At 37.6% G+C, this 14477-nt stretch overlaps 3 protein-coding genes across 3 annotated transcripts; 2 read left to right on the top strand and 1 right to left on the bottom strand.

The window, feature by feature from the left end:
* Nucleotides 1–98: 98 nt before the first annotated feature.
* micos13 (mitochondrial contact site and cristae organizing system subunit 13) lies at nt 99–2372 on the bottom strand. Its single transcript, XM_055053430.1, has 4 exons — nt 2192–2372; nt 1643–1799; nt 574–631; nt 99–403 (listed from the first exon to the last, which is right to left on the bottom strand). The coding sequence occupies exons 1-4, from the start codon at nt 2218–2220 to the stop codon at nt 306–308; spliced, it is 342 nt and encodes a 113-aa protein (XP_054909405.1). The 5' UTR covers nt 2221–2372; the 3' UTR covers nt 99–305.
* Nucleotides 2373–2592: 220 nt separating this feature from the next.
* Nucleotides 2593–6803, top strand: LOC129374733 (hydroxysteroid 11-beta-dehydrogenase 1-like protein). The gene is made up of 6 exons (XM_055053331.1): nt 2593–2753; nt 4900–5030; nt 5566–5769; nt 5870–5963; nt 6189–6354; nt 6435–6803. The coding sequence occupies exons 1-6, from the start codon at nt 2669–2671 to the stop codon at nt 6616–6618; spliced, it is 864 nt and encodes a 287-aa protein (XP_054909306.1). The 5' UTR covers nt 2593–2668; the 3' UTR covers nt 6619–6803.
* Nucleotides 6804–7619: 816 nt separating this feature from the next.
* LOC129374741 (hydroxysteroid 11-beta-dehydrogenase 1-like protein) lies at nt 7620–13232 on the top strand. Its single transcript, XM_055053342.1, has 6 exons — nt 7620–7833; nt 9769–9899; nt 10141–10344; nt 10433–10526; nt 11657–11822; nt 11902–13232. Exons 1-6 carry the CDS (start codon nt 7749–7751, stop codon nt 12083–12085), a joined length of 864 nt encoding a protein of 287 aa, XP_054909317.1. The 5' UTR covers nt 7620–7748; the 3' UTR covers nt 12086–13232.
* The last annotated feature ends 1245 nt before the right edge of the window (nt 13233–14477 follow it).

Genomic DNA, 14477 nt, shown 5'->3' with positions numbered 1-14477 from the left:
AGATTTGGTGTTATTGCCAGCAAGTAGTGAAGTTGGATACATACATCAGACACACTCTTTCATACATTATTTGTAAATAACATTGGTGACAATTTAACTTGCATAAACAAATTTTTAATTTAAAAACACCTTGCTTTATTTACAACTTCCACAAAATACCATTTTATATTAAATCCAGCACATTCCTCACACCAAAGTTTCCTTTCATGTCTTCTAGTTTGGAGGGAGGGAGGGTGAAACTGTTGGTGCAATTTTTCAGGTGCAAAAGTCAAACAATAACGTCAGGTCACCCAGGGAGGTTCTGTTCACTTGATAAGCTCTTTTATGTACTGCAATCCCTGATTTGTATATTCAGATGCTCTTGTTGGGGCCTCTGAAAGGCGTGAAATTGTCCACCGCACTCCTGTACAAAGAAGGGAAGTGAGTACAAGGTATTAATCAAACTGACTCATCTAAACCTCAGCTGTTAATCCTTGAATGATATATATTCATTCAATAAGCAAACTACATTGATAATTCAGGCTCACTTAGAAGCCCAAACTCATGATCACTGACATTCTGTTCAGTTCTTACCAGCGTTCCATGAATTAACTGGGGAGAATTCAATCTTAGGCATGGTGGGAAGCTGAGCCTAAGGACAGAGGAAAAGGTTAAGGATGTTAGATTATAAATTTAATGCACAATGCAAGTATATCTATTAATCTATCCCAATTATGAAAAGTAACAAAAAAAAAAACTTGCATTTGCATGACTTTCACAAATGAACCAAGACAGGAGGGTTTTTTGGCTGAACGGTGGAGAAAAGAGCAGGGCAGAGGCAGTTCGGTGCGGTTGGTTCTTTATCCGTCCTTACAAAAAAGACTTAAGTTGTCTGAAAGCTCATGACATGGAAACTTGAAGTGTCACCCTCCATTGTTATCAAACTACTGCTATTTTGAAAGTACCATGAGCAAGCTTTGAGCCGCAAGACTTAAACGTGGCACCTATAGGCTAGCTACTTGAGCAGATAGCCTGACCACTGAGCTAGTCGATAATACATTGTTCTGTTACATTGAGCAGAACAACCGTAAGATAATCTTTGCAAATATTATATTTAAACTGTTATTAAATTTCTCTAAATATGCAACTTTTAAACAAAGAAATAATTTCAGTAAATTTACTTCTGTAAAATAATGTTTACATAACTTCAGGCCATCCTTTGGCACTAAAGTAGAGTTGAATCCTTTCTTGTGTTTTCACCTGAAATAAACATTATCATAAATGCCTAAAATAGCCAACTGATTTTGAATACCAAAGATATCTTATCTTTAGTCGTCTCCTCTGTGTGAATCAGAATCAAAATACGGTAGTGAACAAATATATTAAATAACACAAATTGGATCACGTTGATAACCTTGAACTTGCTAGGTGTAATTTCAAAGCAGTTACCCTAATTTAGGGTGGCCTTCATGTGTCTATAAGACCTCTCTTTGGCTAGAAGCAAAACTTGTGGAAGGTAAGAACTGTGTTACTCAATTCTCCATCCAGCCAAAGACAATTTTCTGTGATCACAAAAATGACCAAGCCATTAAAATAATAGAGGACTATATAACGAATCTAAATGCCAAGTTATTGACCAAATAAGCAATTTACACATCCATACCTCCAGACCAAAATACTTCATCCATTCTTCTAAGGCGGGCGGCACAACTGCTTTGGCCTTCTCCAGGGCCGCTGACCCCTGTTCACTGGTTCCCAGCAGACCAGAGTCATAGGCGACGTACACTGAACCCCCTGCAATGGTCACCTTGGAGACAAGCCTGTGAGTGAAGGCATGAGGTTAGCCACACTGTGAGCAAAAAACAGCAAAAAGCACACATGCAGCCTTGTGATAATGAATGATTTCACACGGAAACAACAAAAACGACATAATAACCTTTATTACAGTACACGACGTAAAGGTTATTTCTATAATTGTAACTGAAAGCAGTTATTTAACAGCTCTGTCTAGTTTGGAAACTCCATCAAACGTTCTAGTATATAAACGTAAAACGGTTTTAACCTTAAAAATGCTGAGTTTTTTTAAATAGTGAAACGTAACTGGAGAGTTCCTAGCTCTACTACTGTTAGCTTAAGCGAGCTAATCTGCTACTTAGCATGTCAACCACCAAGCTTTGAATGAAAAACCTTGAGTTGAAAGAAAAATACCAACTTTACAAAAGGCCACATCCTTGGGGCCATCGTCCAGAGTTTTATGTTTTCTCTTTTTGTGTTGCTTTCCAGAAAACAGTGCTAGAAGAACACGAGCAGGAGCAGTGAAGGACAAGCGGTTGTCTGCACTGTGTGCGCTGCTTTGTCAATAAAGTTGCTAGTAATTTCAGAGCGGCAGATTCGTTCGTCGTGTGTCCATTTTATGTGATATTATTATGGCTTGTTTAAATAGATTAAAAATTTAAAATGTAAAGTCACTCTTTCAAAGGTAAGACGTTATACATTTCTGTAACATGATCAAAAATGCTTTGATCATTTTAGCCAGATATGGAGGGGTGGGTTTGAGAAGCAAAAAAAAAAAAAAAAAAAAAGAACGAAAGATTACGTAACATGCACCTCCTATAAACTGGCATTGTGAAGTTTCGCCATACTTATATAAACCCTAAAGCTTGAAGCTTTTACAAACCAAGTGGGCTAAATGGCAACATTTTTGAACATTTTGATTGGGGGTTTTTTGGTTGCTTTTGTAGCTATGAAATGGACTGCACCTAGTTTTGATCCAGGTAAATTAAGCTGGAATGAATCTACACTTTTCTTTTCTATGCAGGTTTAGCTGCCGATGTTAAAGCTCGAGTTTGTTTCCTCAACTGCAGGGGATTAGGTGTGTCATGTTGACAACTGTGTTATTCCGACTCGCGTGTTTAAATATTAAACACTGCAGAAGACTTATTTTTTGGAAAGTATCCCAGTTTTTATTTATCTTGTTGTTTCTACGTACAATTGCTCTATGGAAATAATCTAACTGGAGTCATACCTTTATTTATACATTGAATATACGTTAGTTTTTATAGTGTGCATTTATTATTATTATTATTATTATTATTATTATTATTATTATTATTGTTGTTGTTGTTGTTGTTGTTGTTGTTTTTATTATTTTTTTATTATTATTATTTTAAATACACCAACACTTCTTTCAAAGTGTTTTCATGTAAACTGTACCTGACTTTATTTGGCATACTAGTATAAACTGTTGACTGAATTAGTTTTGAGTTCCCACTGAACAGTAGGACAGTTCATTCTCCTTTCAAACATGAGGGGGCGCCCTTTTTAAAATAGCTTTTATAAAGCTGTCCTGGTGCATCGTCCTCCCACATGCCAAGGGGAGTCTCTGCTGAAGAAGTGGTTTCAGAGCATGCGAAAGAACCATTTGCCCTTATAAGTCTACAGTGTAATGCAAGAAATTATATTCTAACAAAACATATTATTACTTTTATTATTATTATTATTAAAAAAATAAATACTTATGTTTAATGTAAGCCAATTTCTGCATGTCCAGTCAGTGGAGGATGGTGTTCTGTAACTTTAAACCATGCATCTGGTTCAGAAAACCTGAATCAAAGAATTTTGTCTTTATCCTGATTCTATATTTCTTTGATTCAGGTTCACCAGAACTGTAGTATTGCTAGGTTTGTGCAATCATTCAGAATTGCGAACAACAACAACAACATAAAAATATTATTAATGGTTTCTATTGAAGTTCATTGATGAAATACCTATGGCTATTTCTCGTTGTTGCACACTTCAGAGCAGTTTGCTGAAAAATAGCTACATCCCTTACTTACAAGAGGATAATTTGTTGCTGTTTGTGAATATTTCTACTAGCAGAACACAAAGCCATGGGGTAGAAAGTAGTGAAAAACCACTGACCCATTAAATAACTCTGTTTTAATGCTGTATTTTGGAAGCTACACATGGCATGTCTGTAAAGCGCCCTGCTCCAGGCCGACTACCTATATAGTGTCTAATAATCCAGCATTAACGTGGTACACTTGTTGCCATTCTATAAAGAGAAGAATGGCAAAAACGTGCTGTATTCCTCACAATAGGATTTTGTTCTTATGTCTCATGATCTAAAACTGTAAACTTCAATGCACCCATATAAAAACTGTGTTATAAAAATAAGAAAATAATATTAAATAAGAAATAATATTATTCATAAATGTTTTTTATTGTCAGGTCAGATCCTCTCTGTATGATGTTAAGCGTCACATAATATAGTTCTTTCAAATACCAACATTTGTTCCGCTTAACTACTTGAATATAAACTATGCAAACACAACCATTCATATGTTTCAACGATCAGATGCTGAAAAATGCCTTCTTCTCTGCCCTGAATAAAATAATCAGTGTAAAAAATAATGATTATGAGTTTTTAATGATTGCTTTGGGATAACTAGGAGCAGAATCGCAAACTGAGCAAATGACTGCAGATAATCTGCTTTCCTCAAGTGACTGAACAGCTTTAGAAAGGAGAGATTACAGACATTCATTCAGCCCACGAGGGCAAACTTGCAGTAAATTTAACACAAATATTCACTTGATTTAGCTCGAGTTAACTGCACAGTGCTGGTGTTTTTCTTTAAGCAACTGAAATGTCCTAAGGACATTTTCTGCACACTGAGTCCTTTGAGCGAGACTGATTTCATTTCGCGTGAAGCATTCGGCGAGGCACTTTGATTGGGTTTATCTTTTACAGCGTTAGCCATAAAAGATAAGAATCATTCCAAAGGGAAATCCTATTGTAGAGTGAAATACCTGCGTGTATCTGTGTTAGGACATAGCAGTTTGTACATAATGAATAACAACTGTGGCCTTACTGTTTGCATCTTTTCAGTATATTTTTTTGAATGTGTGACTTTGTCGTAGAATCTCTCAAAGGTGCCAGGGTGTTGGTCACCGGGGCCAGTTCAGGCATTGGTGAACAAATGGCATATCATTACGCCCGCTTTGGAGCCCAGATTGTCATCACAGCAAGGAGGGAGAAAGTTTTACAGCAGGTCAGTTATCCTTAATTTTTTCATTATGTCTTTTGGATCTGTATCAGGTGAGTAAAACAGGTTTTTCTATATAACCTCAACTGGGATATTGAGGTGACAATCTAAAGTACAGATCTAATCAGCAAGTGAGTCATTTTCTACATGGTTTGCTTATTCAGCGCAAGTCTTTCTCTCCCATTGCTTCCTTCCTTCCTTCCTTCCTTCCTTCCTTCCTTCCTTCCTTCCTTCCTTCCTTCCTTCCTTCCGTCCGTCCGTCCGTCCGTCCGTCCGTCCATCCATCTCTTCTGCTTCCGCTTCATTATTACCACTTTTAATTAGACTAATCCTTCCTAAATGTTGTAATCTCTACCCCGTTTGATCTACTTCCTCCTGATCAACTTTCTCACCTGTCATCGATATTCCTTCCTATCACAGTCATTTAGCTCCGGATCATTAAGCTTGTCCATAAGACACTAAATCACACCTAACATCATCTCAACTGCACCAGGAGTTCTGTTGAACTGTTTTGTGAATCGTTACTCCTTGCGGTTCACAGGTAGCTGAGAAGTGTTTGGGTCTGGGGGCTCAGAAAGCCCTGTATATACCCGCAGACATGGCCAATGAGTCTGACCCTGAAAGGGTGGTCGATTTTGCTCTGGAAAAACTGGGAGGCTTGGAGTACCTGGTTCTCAACCACATTGGCCCGACTCCCTTTGGCATGTGGGAGGGAGATGTGGAACATACCAGGTGGTTAATGAAGGTAATGGATCATTTTGACAGTTTCTCAGCACATAAAATCAAGGGAATGCCTTGATGTTTCTTTTGATGTGTGTGCGCGTGTGTATGTATGTGTTTTTAAGGTCAATTTCTTTAGCTACATTCAGATGGCCTGGAGAGCTTTGCCTTCTCTTGAGCAAAGTAAAGGATCTTTGATGGTTGTTTCATCACTTTTAGGTGAGTTTGTCACAATATTTGCCTTTACATCACGATATGACACATAAGTGATAAATATACAGTTACGAAAGCATCAAATAATTCTCAAAAGGCACATTTTTATGATTACACATTCATAGTTTTGTTTAAGTTCAAGCTATAACAAAACATATAAAGCAATTTCTTTTGGCTCAAGTGCTTGAGAAAGCTCAGCAATTTACTGGGACATTTGTCTTTGGTTTGAAGGTAAAATGACGAACCCCTTCACACTACCATACAGCTCAACAAAATTTGCCCTAAATGGTTTCTTTGGGTCCCTGTATCATGAGCTGGCCATGAAGAAAAGCAATGTGTCAATCTCAATATGCACCCTGGGGCTTATTGATACTGACTCAGCCATGGAAAAAGTCAGGTTTGTCAAATATGCTAAAGTAAGTATACACAAAGGATTTTTGCAAAAAGAAAATCTGTTGAGTTATTTTCTGTTTTCAGGGGTGTTACAAACGTACCAGCCTACCCCGCCACAGAAGCTGCGTTAAACATCATCATCGCTGGAGCAACAAGACAGCTGGACCTTTACTATCCGTGGTTCACACAAGTCATAACTCTAATCAAAGACTGGTCTCCTTCAATGACAAACTACTTCATCCAGAACTCATACAACTACATTCCATGAACAAGATTCATTTGCAGCATTAGTGCTATTATATACAGTATATATGTGTGTTTCATTTTGTGCTGCAGTATCAGCATATGAGCATACTATAGTTTTAATAAGAAAGCTACCCTTATTCACTTTCATTTTGCACATTGTGTTGTTTTCGTGCTCATATAAAAAATATTACGCTTTTGCAAAACAGACATCTCAAGCATGCTCAAACTTTTGGTTTTGTTTGAAATTTTACACAAAGAGTCTTAAATTACACCTGCTCAGTGTAGTTGCTCAATTTGATCCCAAAATGAAGATGGGTATATATATATATAAAAAAGGAAAATTGATCCATTCACTGTTAAGGTGAAAAACAACCTGCACCATAAGTTCAGAGAGACAAGACTTTAGAAACCAACGATCAACACAGTCAAGAAACTGCAGTCCATCACAATAAGCAAAAATATGGAAAAAAAGAGCCTGAAAAAGACAAATTTCAAATTCTACATAAAACACTGCATGCAAAGCAGTAGAATCGAAAGCTTGTAAATATATGATGAATCTAAATGCAACTAAAAAGGCCAACCATTTTTCTCATTGCACGATTCATTTCTACCAAAAGCACCAGTTTTAAGAATTTAGAAAATTTAATTAATTTCTTATCTGTTGCTTTCTCTACACGATTAACACATATTCTGTTAAAATCACATGGTTTCCAAAATGACACTTTTGATTTTCACTAAGACAGAGATATCTTTAATTTCCTTGCATGGCCTTATCACTGTGTTCGGACTTTAAAGAATAATAAATTAGGTTTTATTGTGTCTTTTTATTTTATGTATTTTTTTTTTTCTTTGACAATGAATGGAAATCAAACTGTCTCAAAGGCAGCTTGGAAACTTTTGGGTAGCACATAAAATAAAAAAAAAATTATTTTATTTTTATTTTATTTTTTTTAATTTTTATGGTTCACAACAGTAAAGCATGAATTTGACCGGGAGACGGAAGGCAGGCCAAGTTCTAGTCCAGTGAAACGTTAACCTGGGAGCCACGCCCCCCAAACGTCCGGAAAACTGGGGAAAAGAGAAAGTGCGTTATTACACACGTTTCAGCTCACATGAAAGCTAAAACACTCAGACAAACACTGCACAAACAACATGGGAGCCCTCGTGAAGATTGTAATTGCTAGCGTTTGTGTCGGCTACTTAGCTGTCAGGTGGAATGGACCAAGTTTTGATCCAGGTAAGTCAAATAAATGGAAATCTGCTTCCATAGATCCAATGATACATTTTGAGTCAATCCGTGAAGTCAGATCAATAAACACAGACTTTAACAACATAGTAGTTTCAGAATGGAGCTCGAGAAACTAATTTATTTCTTTTATTTCAAAAAGTGAAACAGTTTTTAAAATTATTATTTTTATTTATTTATTTATTTTAATTACGCACATAACAATATACCATTGGAAGCTGTTGTTGAGTCTGGTGTGTCAGGACTATCTTGAACCAGAGACAAGGTCAGAGATCCTTAGCCTGGGCCAAAGGAGTAAAGCAATGAACCGATGTTCAGTAGTCCAAAGTTATCTCAGATAAATGTATTTCACTTGGAAATCGAGGCTCCACAGTTTGAAGGAAGAGTCTGGAGACGCAGAAGTTGACAGAGGTCTTGTGTAAAGTTTTCATTGTGAGTGATCTTTTGGGTATTCCGCTGTTTTATTACGTTTAAGGTCAGCACTGCCATCTTGCAAGGCATTTTTTACAGCACTTTAAGGAGATGCCGATGACCTTTTTCCAGCTGGTGGACTTGGCACATGTTCACACTGCCAACATCTCTTCTGCTTGGTTCACTGACCACAATGTTATTGTGCTTGATTGGCCCATGAACTAGGCTGAACTAAACCCCAGCTACTGCCTTTGGAATATTGTCAAGATAAAGACGAGAAACACCATGGAATGCTATGCCGACCAGCTAAAGTCTACTATTCAAGCCACAAACTGAGCGGCATCATTCCATGCTGCATTGATGCTGTCGTTCATTTAAAAAGAGGCTTAACCCTCTATTGAGTGCACATACTATACATATTTTCCAGCTGGCTTTTCTGTTTTAACATTTTTATGATACACTTGGTAAGCTAGCTGTATCCCAGTAGTTGGCATCTCTACTGAGATTCTGCCTGCTAACTGTAGCTTTAATACCGTTACCTTATTAGAAAGATGCATGATGCTTCTTTAGTAGCCATGTTCATTTATGGATGTTGTATTTCAAACAGCTAGTTTTGCATTTCTTGAGAATAGAGGGAAAATGTGGAAGTCTTCTTTAAGCCAGCTGGCAAGCGGTGCACAGCTGGAAAAAACTCCAGCCACTCCACTCCACTCAGTGAGTCTCCTTAAAAACATTCTAAACCATATGAATATAAGGACGGACTTTTTTAGCTGTGATTAAATCATAACATTTTAAAACTTTGGCACACTAAATGATTTTTCTAAAGTCATAAACCCTGATTATGACTCTTCCGTGACCTCTTTTCAAATTTTTGCACTGCAAGTTGAGCTCGCAAATACTAGTCATTGCTTTTCTGCATCTGCAGTACAATAGCCTGCTGAGATAACGTTTTATTGTCTTCAAGGTTAACCGCTTTATATGTGGGACTGTAAAAAATATTGCAACCAAGTTGTTAGAATAATTATGTTTTGTTATCATTCTTACATTGGTAGCTATAATAGATTTAATATTCACATCCCTGAGAAAAGCTCTCATACTTGTTAGACTTTGGAGCTGCAGCTGTGTACAGACCTTGAAGCTGCAGCCACTTGTATCTTCGGGATACTCCTATCTGCCTCCCTCCACATTCCTTTTCTACTATCTACTTTGTAATAAAAGAGAAAGCCCTAACAAAGGGTCTTCAGAGCGCTCGGTGAACGGCTGGAAGCAGCGGTTTGCTGGGTTCTCTCCTTTTGCAAAAGCTTTCATAAAATTCACTTGCGTTGTCTGTTTGTTCTTTTATCTAGATTCACAAATACCTATCACAAGTGTTTTCTGTGGGATGTACTTTATGCAATGTAGTGGGAGTCTTGTGCATTTGTGAACACGGATAGTTTATTGTTGCTGCTGTTCTTCTTCTTGCATTTATTTTTCATCTTATAAGTAGAAATAAATGTTTTTGTGTTTTCATTTCAGAATCTCTTAGAGGTGCCAGAGTGTTGGTGACAGGAGCCAGTTCAGGCATTGGTGAACAAATGGCATATCATTACGCCCGCTTTGGAGCCCAGATTGTCATCACAGCAAGGAGGGAGAAAGTTTTACAGCAGGTCAGTTTTTTTTCTTTTATTACAGTTTCCTCTGTCCTTCAGTACTGTGTAGTAATTCAGCCTATTTTGCAAGTAATAACAAAACAGCTTCCAAAAAGCATAATTTTTTCTAATGATCAATTTTACTTTTACATAGAAAATGATCCATATCTATCTTGACTTCATACAGTAGACAAACTATGTGTTAATGTCCAGGTTCGTCTCCATATGATTTCTCATATTTACTCTGTTTCGCTCCCAGGTTACTGAGAAGTGTCTGAGTCTGGGGGCCCAGAAAGCTCTCTACATATCTGGAGACATGTCTAATGAGTCTGACCCTGACAAAGTGGTTGACTTTGCTCTGGAGAAACTGGGAGGCTTGGACTACCTGGTTCTCAACCACATTGGTGTGATTCGCTTTGCCATGTGGGACGGAAACGTGGATTACGTCAGGTGGCTCATGAAGGTAATGGAGCACTTTGATGGTCCGTCTGTGCTTAAAACGAAGAAGGTGCCTCTGATCTTTCTCCTTATGTCTTTTTTGTTTTCTGCAGCCCAATTTCTTTAGCTACATACAGATGGCCTGGAGAGCCTTGCCCTCTTTGGAGAAAAGTAAAGGGTCTATGACTATAGTGTCCTCAATAGCAGGTAAGCTTAATACACAGCAAATTTAGATACATGTATACTTGTTGTAGGAAGGAAAATAGTGTATAACATAAAAAAAAAAAAAAAACATTTTTAGCAAATTCTTTTTTTAAATTTGATTTTGTCAATTTGTGTCCAAATGTGGAAAAAAAAAGTAGTATCACGAATCAAAAAATCTGACTTACTCTATTGATTACTGACCTGTAGCCAACGGTGGGCTGCTACTGGGTAATCCTAAAAGGAGTATGTGTTGAAACTAACTGGTCACAAAACACTATACCAAACGCTCATACCTCTGCTGTAAGAGGCCGATGGTTGTAGGAATACCTCTGACAAAATGAGGATGGAGATTCCATGAAGAGGATTCATTTATTTTCACCTTCAGTTGCTGATGAGGAATACAGGTGAAAAAGTATTTTATGACAAAAAAAAAGTGGAAAAAAAGAAAACCCTTCAACACTTTTCAAACTAAAATATCTAATAAAAATGAGTGGATCTCAACGCCGTGGAGGTTCAATAGAACCAAAAAGGACGTATAGATGTTCAGGTAAACTTCCAGAGGCCTCAGTTAAGTTTTGGTGGTATATTTGGTTAAAATGCAAACCCACCAGGAACTACATGAATACGTTGCTGTGTCTGAAGACTTTATGGACATTGATTGTTGGTATATGATTTTTTTGTTTGTTTGTTTTTGGTTATGTTAATGAAACATTTAGCAGCTAAAGGAAAATTGTCATTACCACCCAAAGAAAGATTCAAAAGTTGTTTTATTTTTTGTATTCTTTAAGTGGCTTTAAGTGATTTAGATCATGCCTGGATTTCTAGTTTCTTTTATAAAAAAACTGTAACCTTTAATAATATATTGCATTTAATGGAAAAGTATCAATCAGCCTCGAAATTAAAATTTTTCAATTTACACATTCTATTTACTTTTGAGTTGAAGTACTTATTTCTCAGTGTGAAACTTTTTCAAGCTGCATACAAACTCGAGTTTGTATGCTGTTGTTTTAAAAACATCTCAAATGTTTCTTGTAATTTTGTAAGTAGGTCAGAACAAACTTGTGCAGCTCCACTGTAGGATCTGTTTTTCTTGTACTCTGCACTGTACTCAGATATTTATCCATGGTTTGTAGGGAAGCTGAGCAATCCCTTCACGGCCCCATACTGTGCAACAAAATCTGCCTTGAATGGATTCTTTGGGTCCCTCAACCATGAACTTGCGATGAAGAAAAGCAACGTGTCGATCTCTCTAATCACATTGGGACTAATCGATACCGAATCAGCTTTGAAAGCAGTCAGGTTTGTTAATCACATACAATAAATATGCACGATGTCTTGCGTTGTGATTTAATGTTAAGGGCTTTTTTACGCACTCCAGGGGGATCATCACGACGCCAGCGTATCCTGCATCAGAAGCTGCATTGAATATCATCATAACAGGAGCAACAAGGCAGTTGGAGCTGTACTATCCCTGGTACACATATGTCATGAATCTCATCAAAGACTGGTATCCTGCTCTAACGAACCGTCTCATGCAGAACGCCCTCAACTACGATCCATAGGAAACATGTTGAGATGGGTGTTTTCTATTGTAAGTTTTTGATATGGCTGAAAATATTTGATTCTGAAATGCATTCGAATGTTTCTCAGATTTAGGCTTCTTAAGGAAATGCACCTTTTTTGTGTCAAAAGTTTGCACATCCTGATTTTTTCTGACTATCAGATTAAAATCACACGTGAATATGGTTTCTGATCTCGGTCTTGTTGTATATGTACACATTTCTGTATTTTTTTTGTTATGACAGTCGGAATAGAACATTTCGGCTTGTAACAAAAAACAAAACAAGGAAACGCACACACTTATCCATACACCGATACGCAGACCGGTAGGCAATTTGAGCTTAAATGCCTTGCCCAGAGGCACATTGACATGTAGCAGGAGGAAGCTGGAATCGAACCTACAACCTTACAATTGCAAGACCACTACTCTGCCAGACAGCCACAGTCGCCCGAAAGACAAGAAAAGTTACATGCAACCAGTTTGAAGCCAGTCAATACCATACAGATCAGTTTATATCTAACATAGACAGATGGGTTCATGACAAGAAGCTCAATACAGGAAAAATATGTGGTAACAAAGAATATGAAATAAAAATCAGGTTTGGTTGCAAAGCATGAAACCATTTTAATATGTACTTGCATGTCAGAATAATAGCAGAACAGCATGTTTTATCAGACTAACATTTGGCTGCATGTTTGTACCTTTATGACTCATTTACTAGTTAAGATAAAGTTTTTATTGTTGTACATTTTCTAAAACCAAGAAATTTCACCTTGGAATGATACATGTTGAAGTTTCACATTCATGACAATACATAAAAAAAAGGGTATTTTTTTGTTGTTTTTAAGTTTTCCTCATGTTCAATTCTATTCTGCTTATTTATTTGGGAACGTTTCAAAAAATTGTCTCAAGACAGAAATACATTTGAGTAAATTTACTTCATGTGTTTAGACACTGGTAGCATATGTTCCCTGAATGTCCACATGAGGGCAGTAGTGTCTAAGTTGTAAAAGGAGCAAATACAGCTGCTGTTGCGACTCAGCAGCTGTATTTAAGGCTCATTTACAAAATCGCGATGCACGTCAAGGGGATGAGGTAAACAACTGAACTAAAATTGAATTATTAAAAATGACTGATGATTAACACTATATGTATATATTTATATATATTTTTTCTTTTTATAACCTGAGTCATTAGACTTTTAAGTTTCTTCAGTCTCAGGACTGTTTTCTGCACTTCACATCTTTATTTTCATTCTTCTCTGTCGTCTTTAGTCTTGTTCTCTCAAAGGTAGCCACACTAGGAGCAGCAGACCCCTCGCAGAGCTGGACCTTCTCACTGGGTTCCTTTGTGCCTTTGTTCACCAAACCCCAAAGGCACCACAGGCTCCCTGTGAAGCTCAATCCATCCCGGTGGTCTACTCTTTTTGTAGTGCACCCTGAAAGCTGTGACCTGCTGTTTGAGCTGTTTTCTTCTGTTTATCAGGAAGGAGTTGTCCTTGCTATGAAAACAGTGCAGCTTAAAAGGTGTTTTCCCTCATACACATATGGATGAGTTTGTAGAGGAAGAGAAAACCGGTGAATATGAAGTGAGTCGTCTTCTGACTGACATGATGATTGGAGGAAGTAATTGAAACACACGTCCCCTTTGTCCTCATGTCGACGCTCTTGAGAGAGTTGTTAAAATGATAGAAACCTTCCTCTGCACCACGGAAAGAAAGTTCTAAAGTTCTGCCTTACTTACTCATTTTCATCCATTGTTAAACATGCACAAAATGCCCGGGCCTCCTGGAGAGGAAAGCAGGGCTGGCCTGGGAGCACAGCCAGAAACACCTGCAACAGATTAGAGCTGCTAATGCTAGGCAATAAATCCTCTCACCCTTCTAGAGCATCTCTTTCTCCTCCATACATAGGTTTCCCTCCCACCCCCAACACTTACTGGAACTATATGCAACCTGTGACACGTTAATGCATTTCTTAATGCGTTAAGTAAGGGTATTAAGTACATTGTTGAAGTTTTCTCCTGGGTCTGGCCTCAGGTACAATCCAGGTGGTACACCCAAAGACAGGAGCAAAGCTGAGGAAGGCTGACTACCTGTAAAACTTGAGACGTGGCATTCAGATTGTCTGTTTCTGAAGTTTGTAACTGAGTTTTAAAAAAAAGAGCCTATTTGCAAGATACACTTTATAATCTGATCTACACCAAGAAAGATTTTGAAATGTCCAACTTTAATGTCATTACAATAGTCCTTATTCCTCTGTTGCATTGTTGGTGATGTTGCATGTTTCTTCTGCACAAACCTCTGTAACTTTATCCATCACCTATTTTGGACAACAGACAAAAGAGCCCTGATGTGCACACTCTGTTTAATGGCAAGACTCCGTGCTCTATGG

Source organism: Poeciliopsis prolifica, unplaced genomic scaffold (genome assembly GCF_027474105.1).
Source record: "Poeciliopsis prolifica strain line A6 unplaced genomic scaffold, Auburn_PproV2 SCAFFOLD002, whole genome shotgun sequence".
In the NCBI taxonomy this organism is placed as follows: Eukaryota; Metazoa; Chordata; class Actinopteri; order Cyprinodontiformes; family Poeciliidae; genus Poeciliopsis; species Poeciliopsis prolifica.
This window is presented reverse-complemented; position numbering and strand designations above follow the sequence as displayed.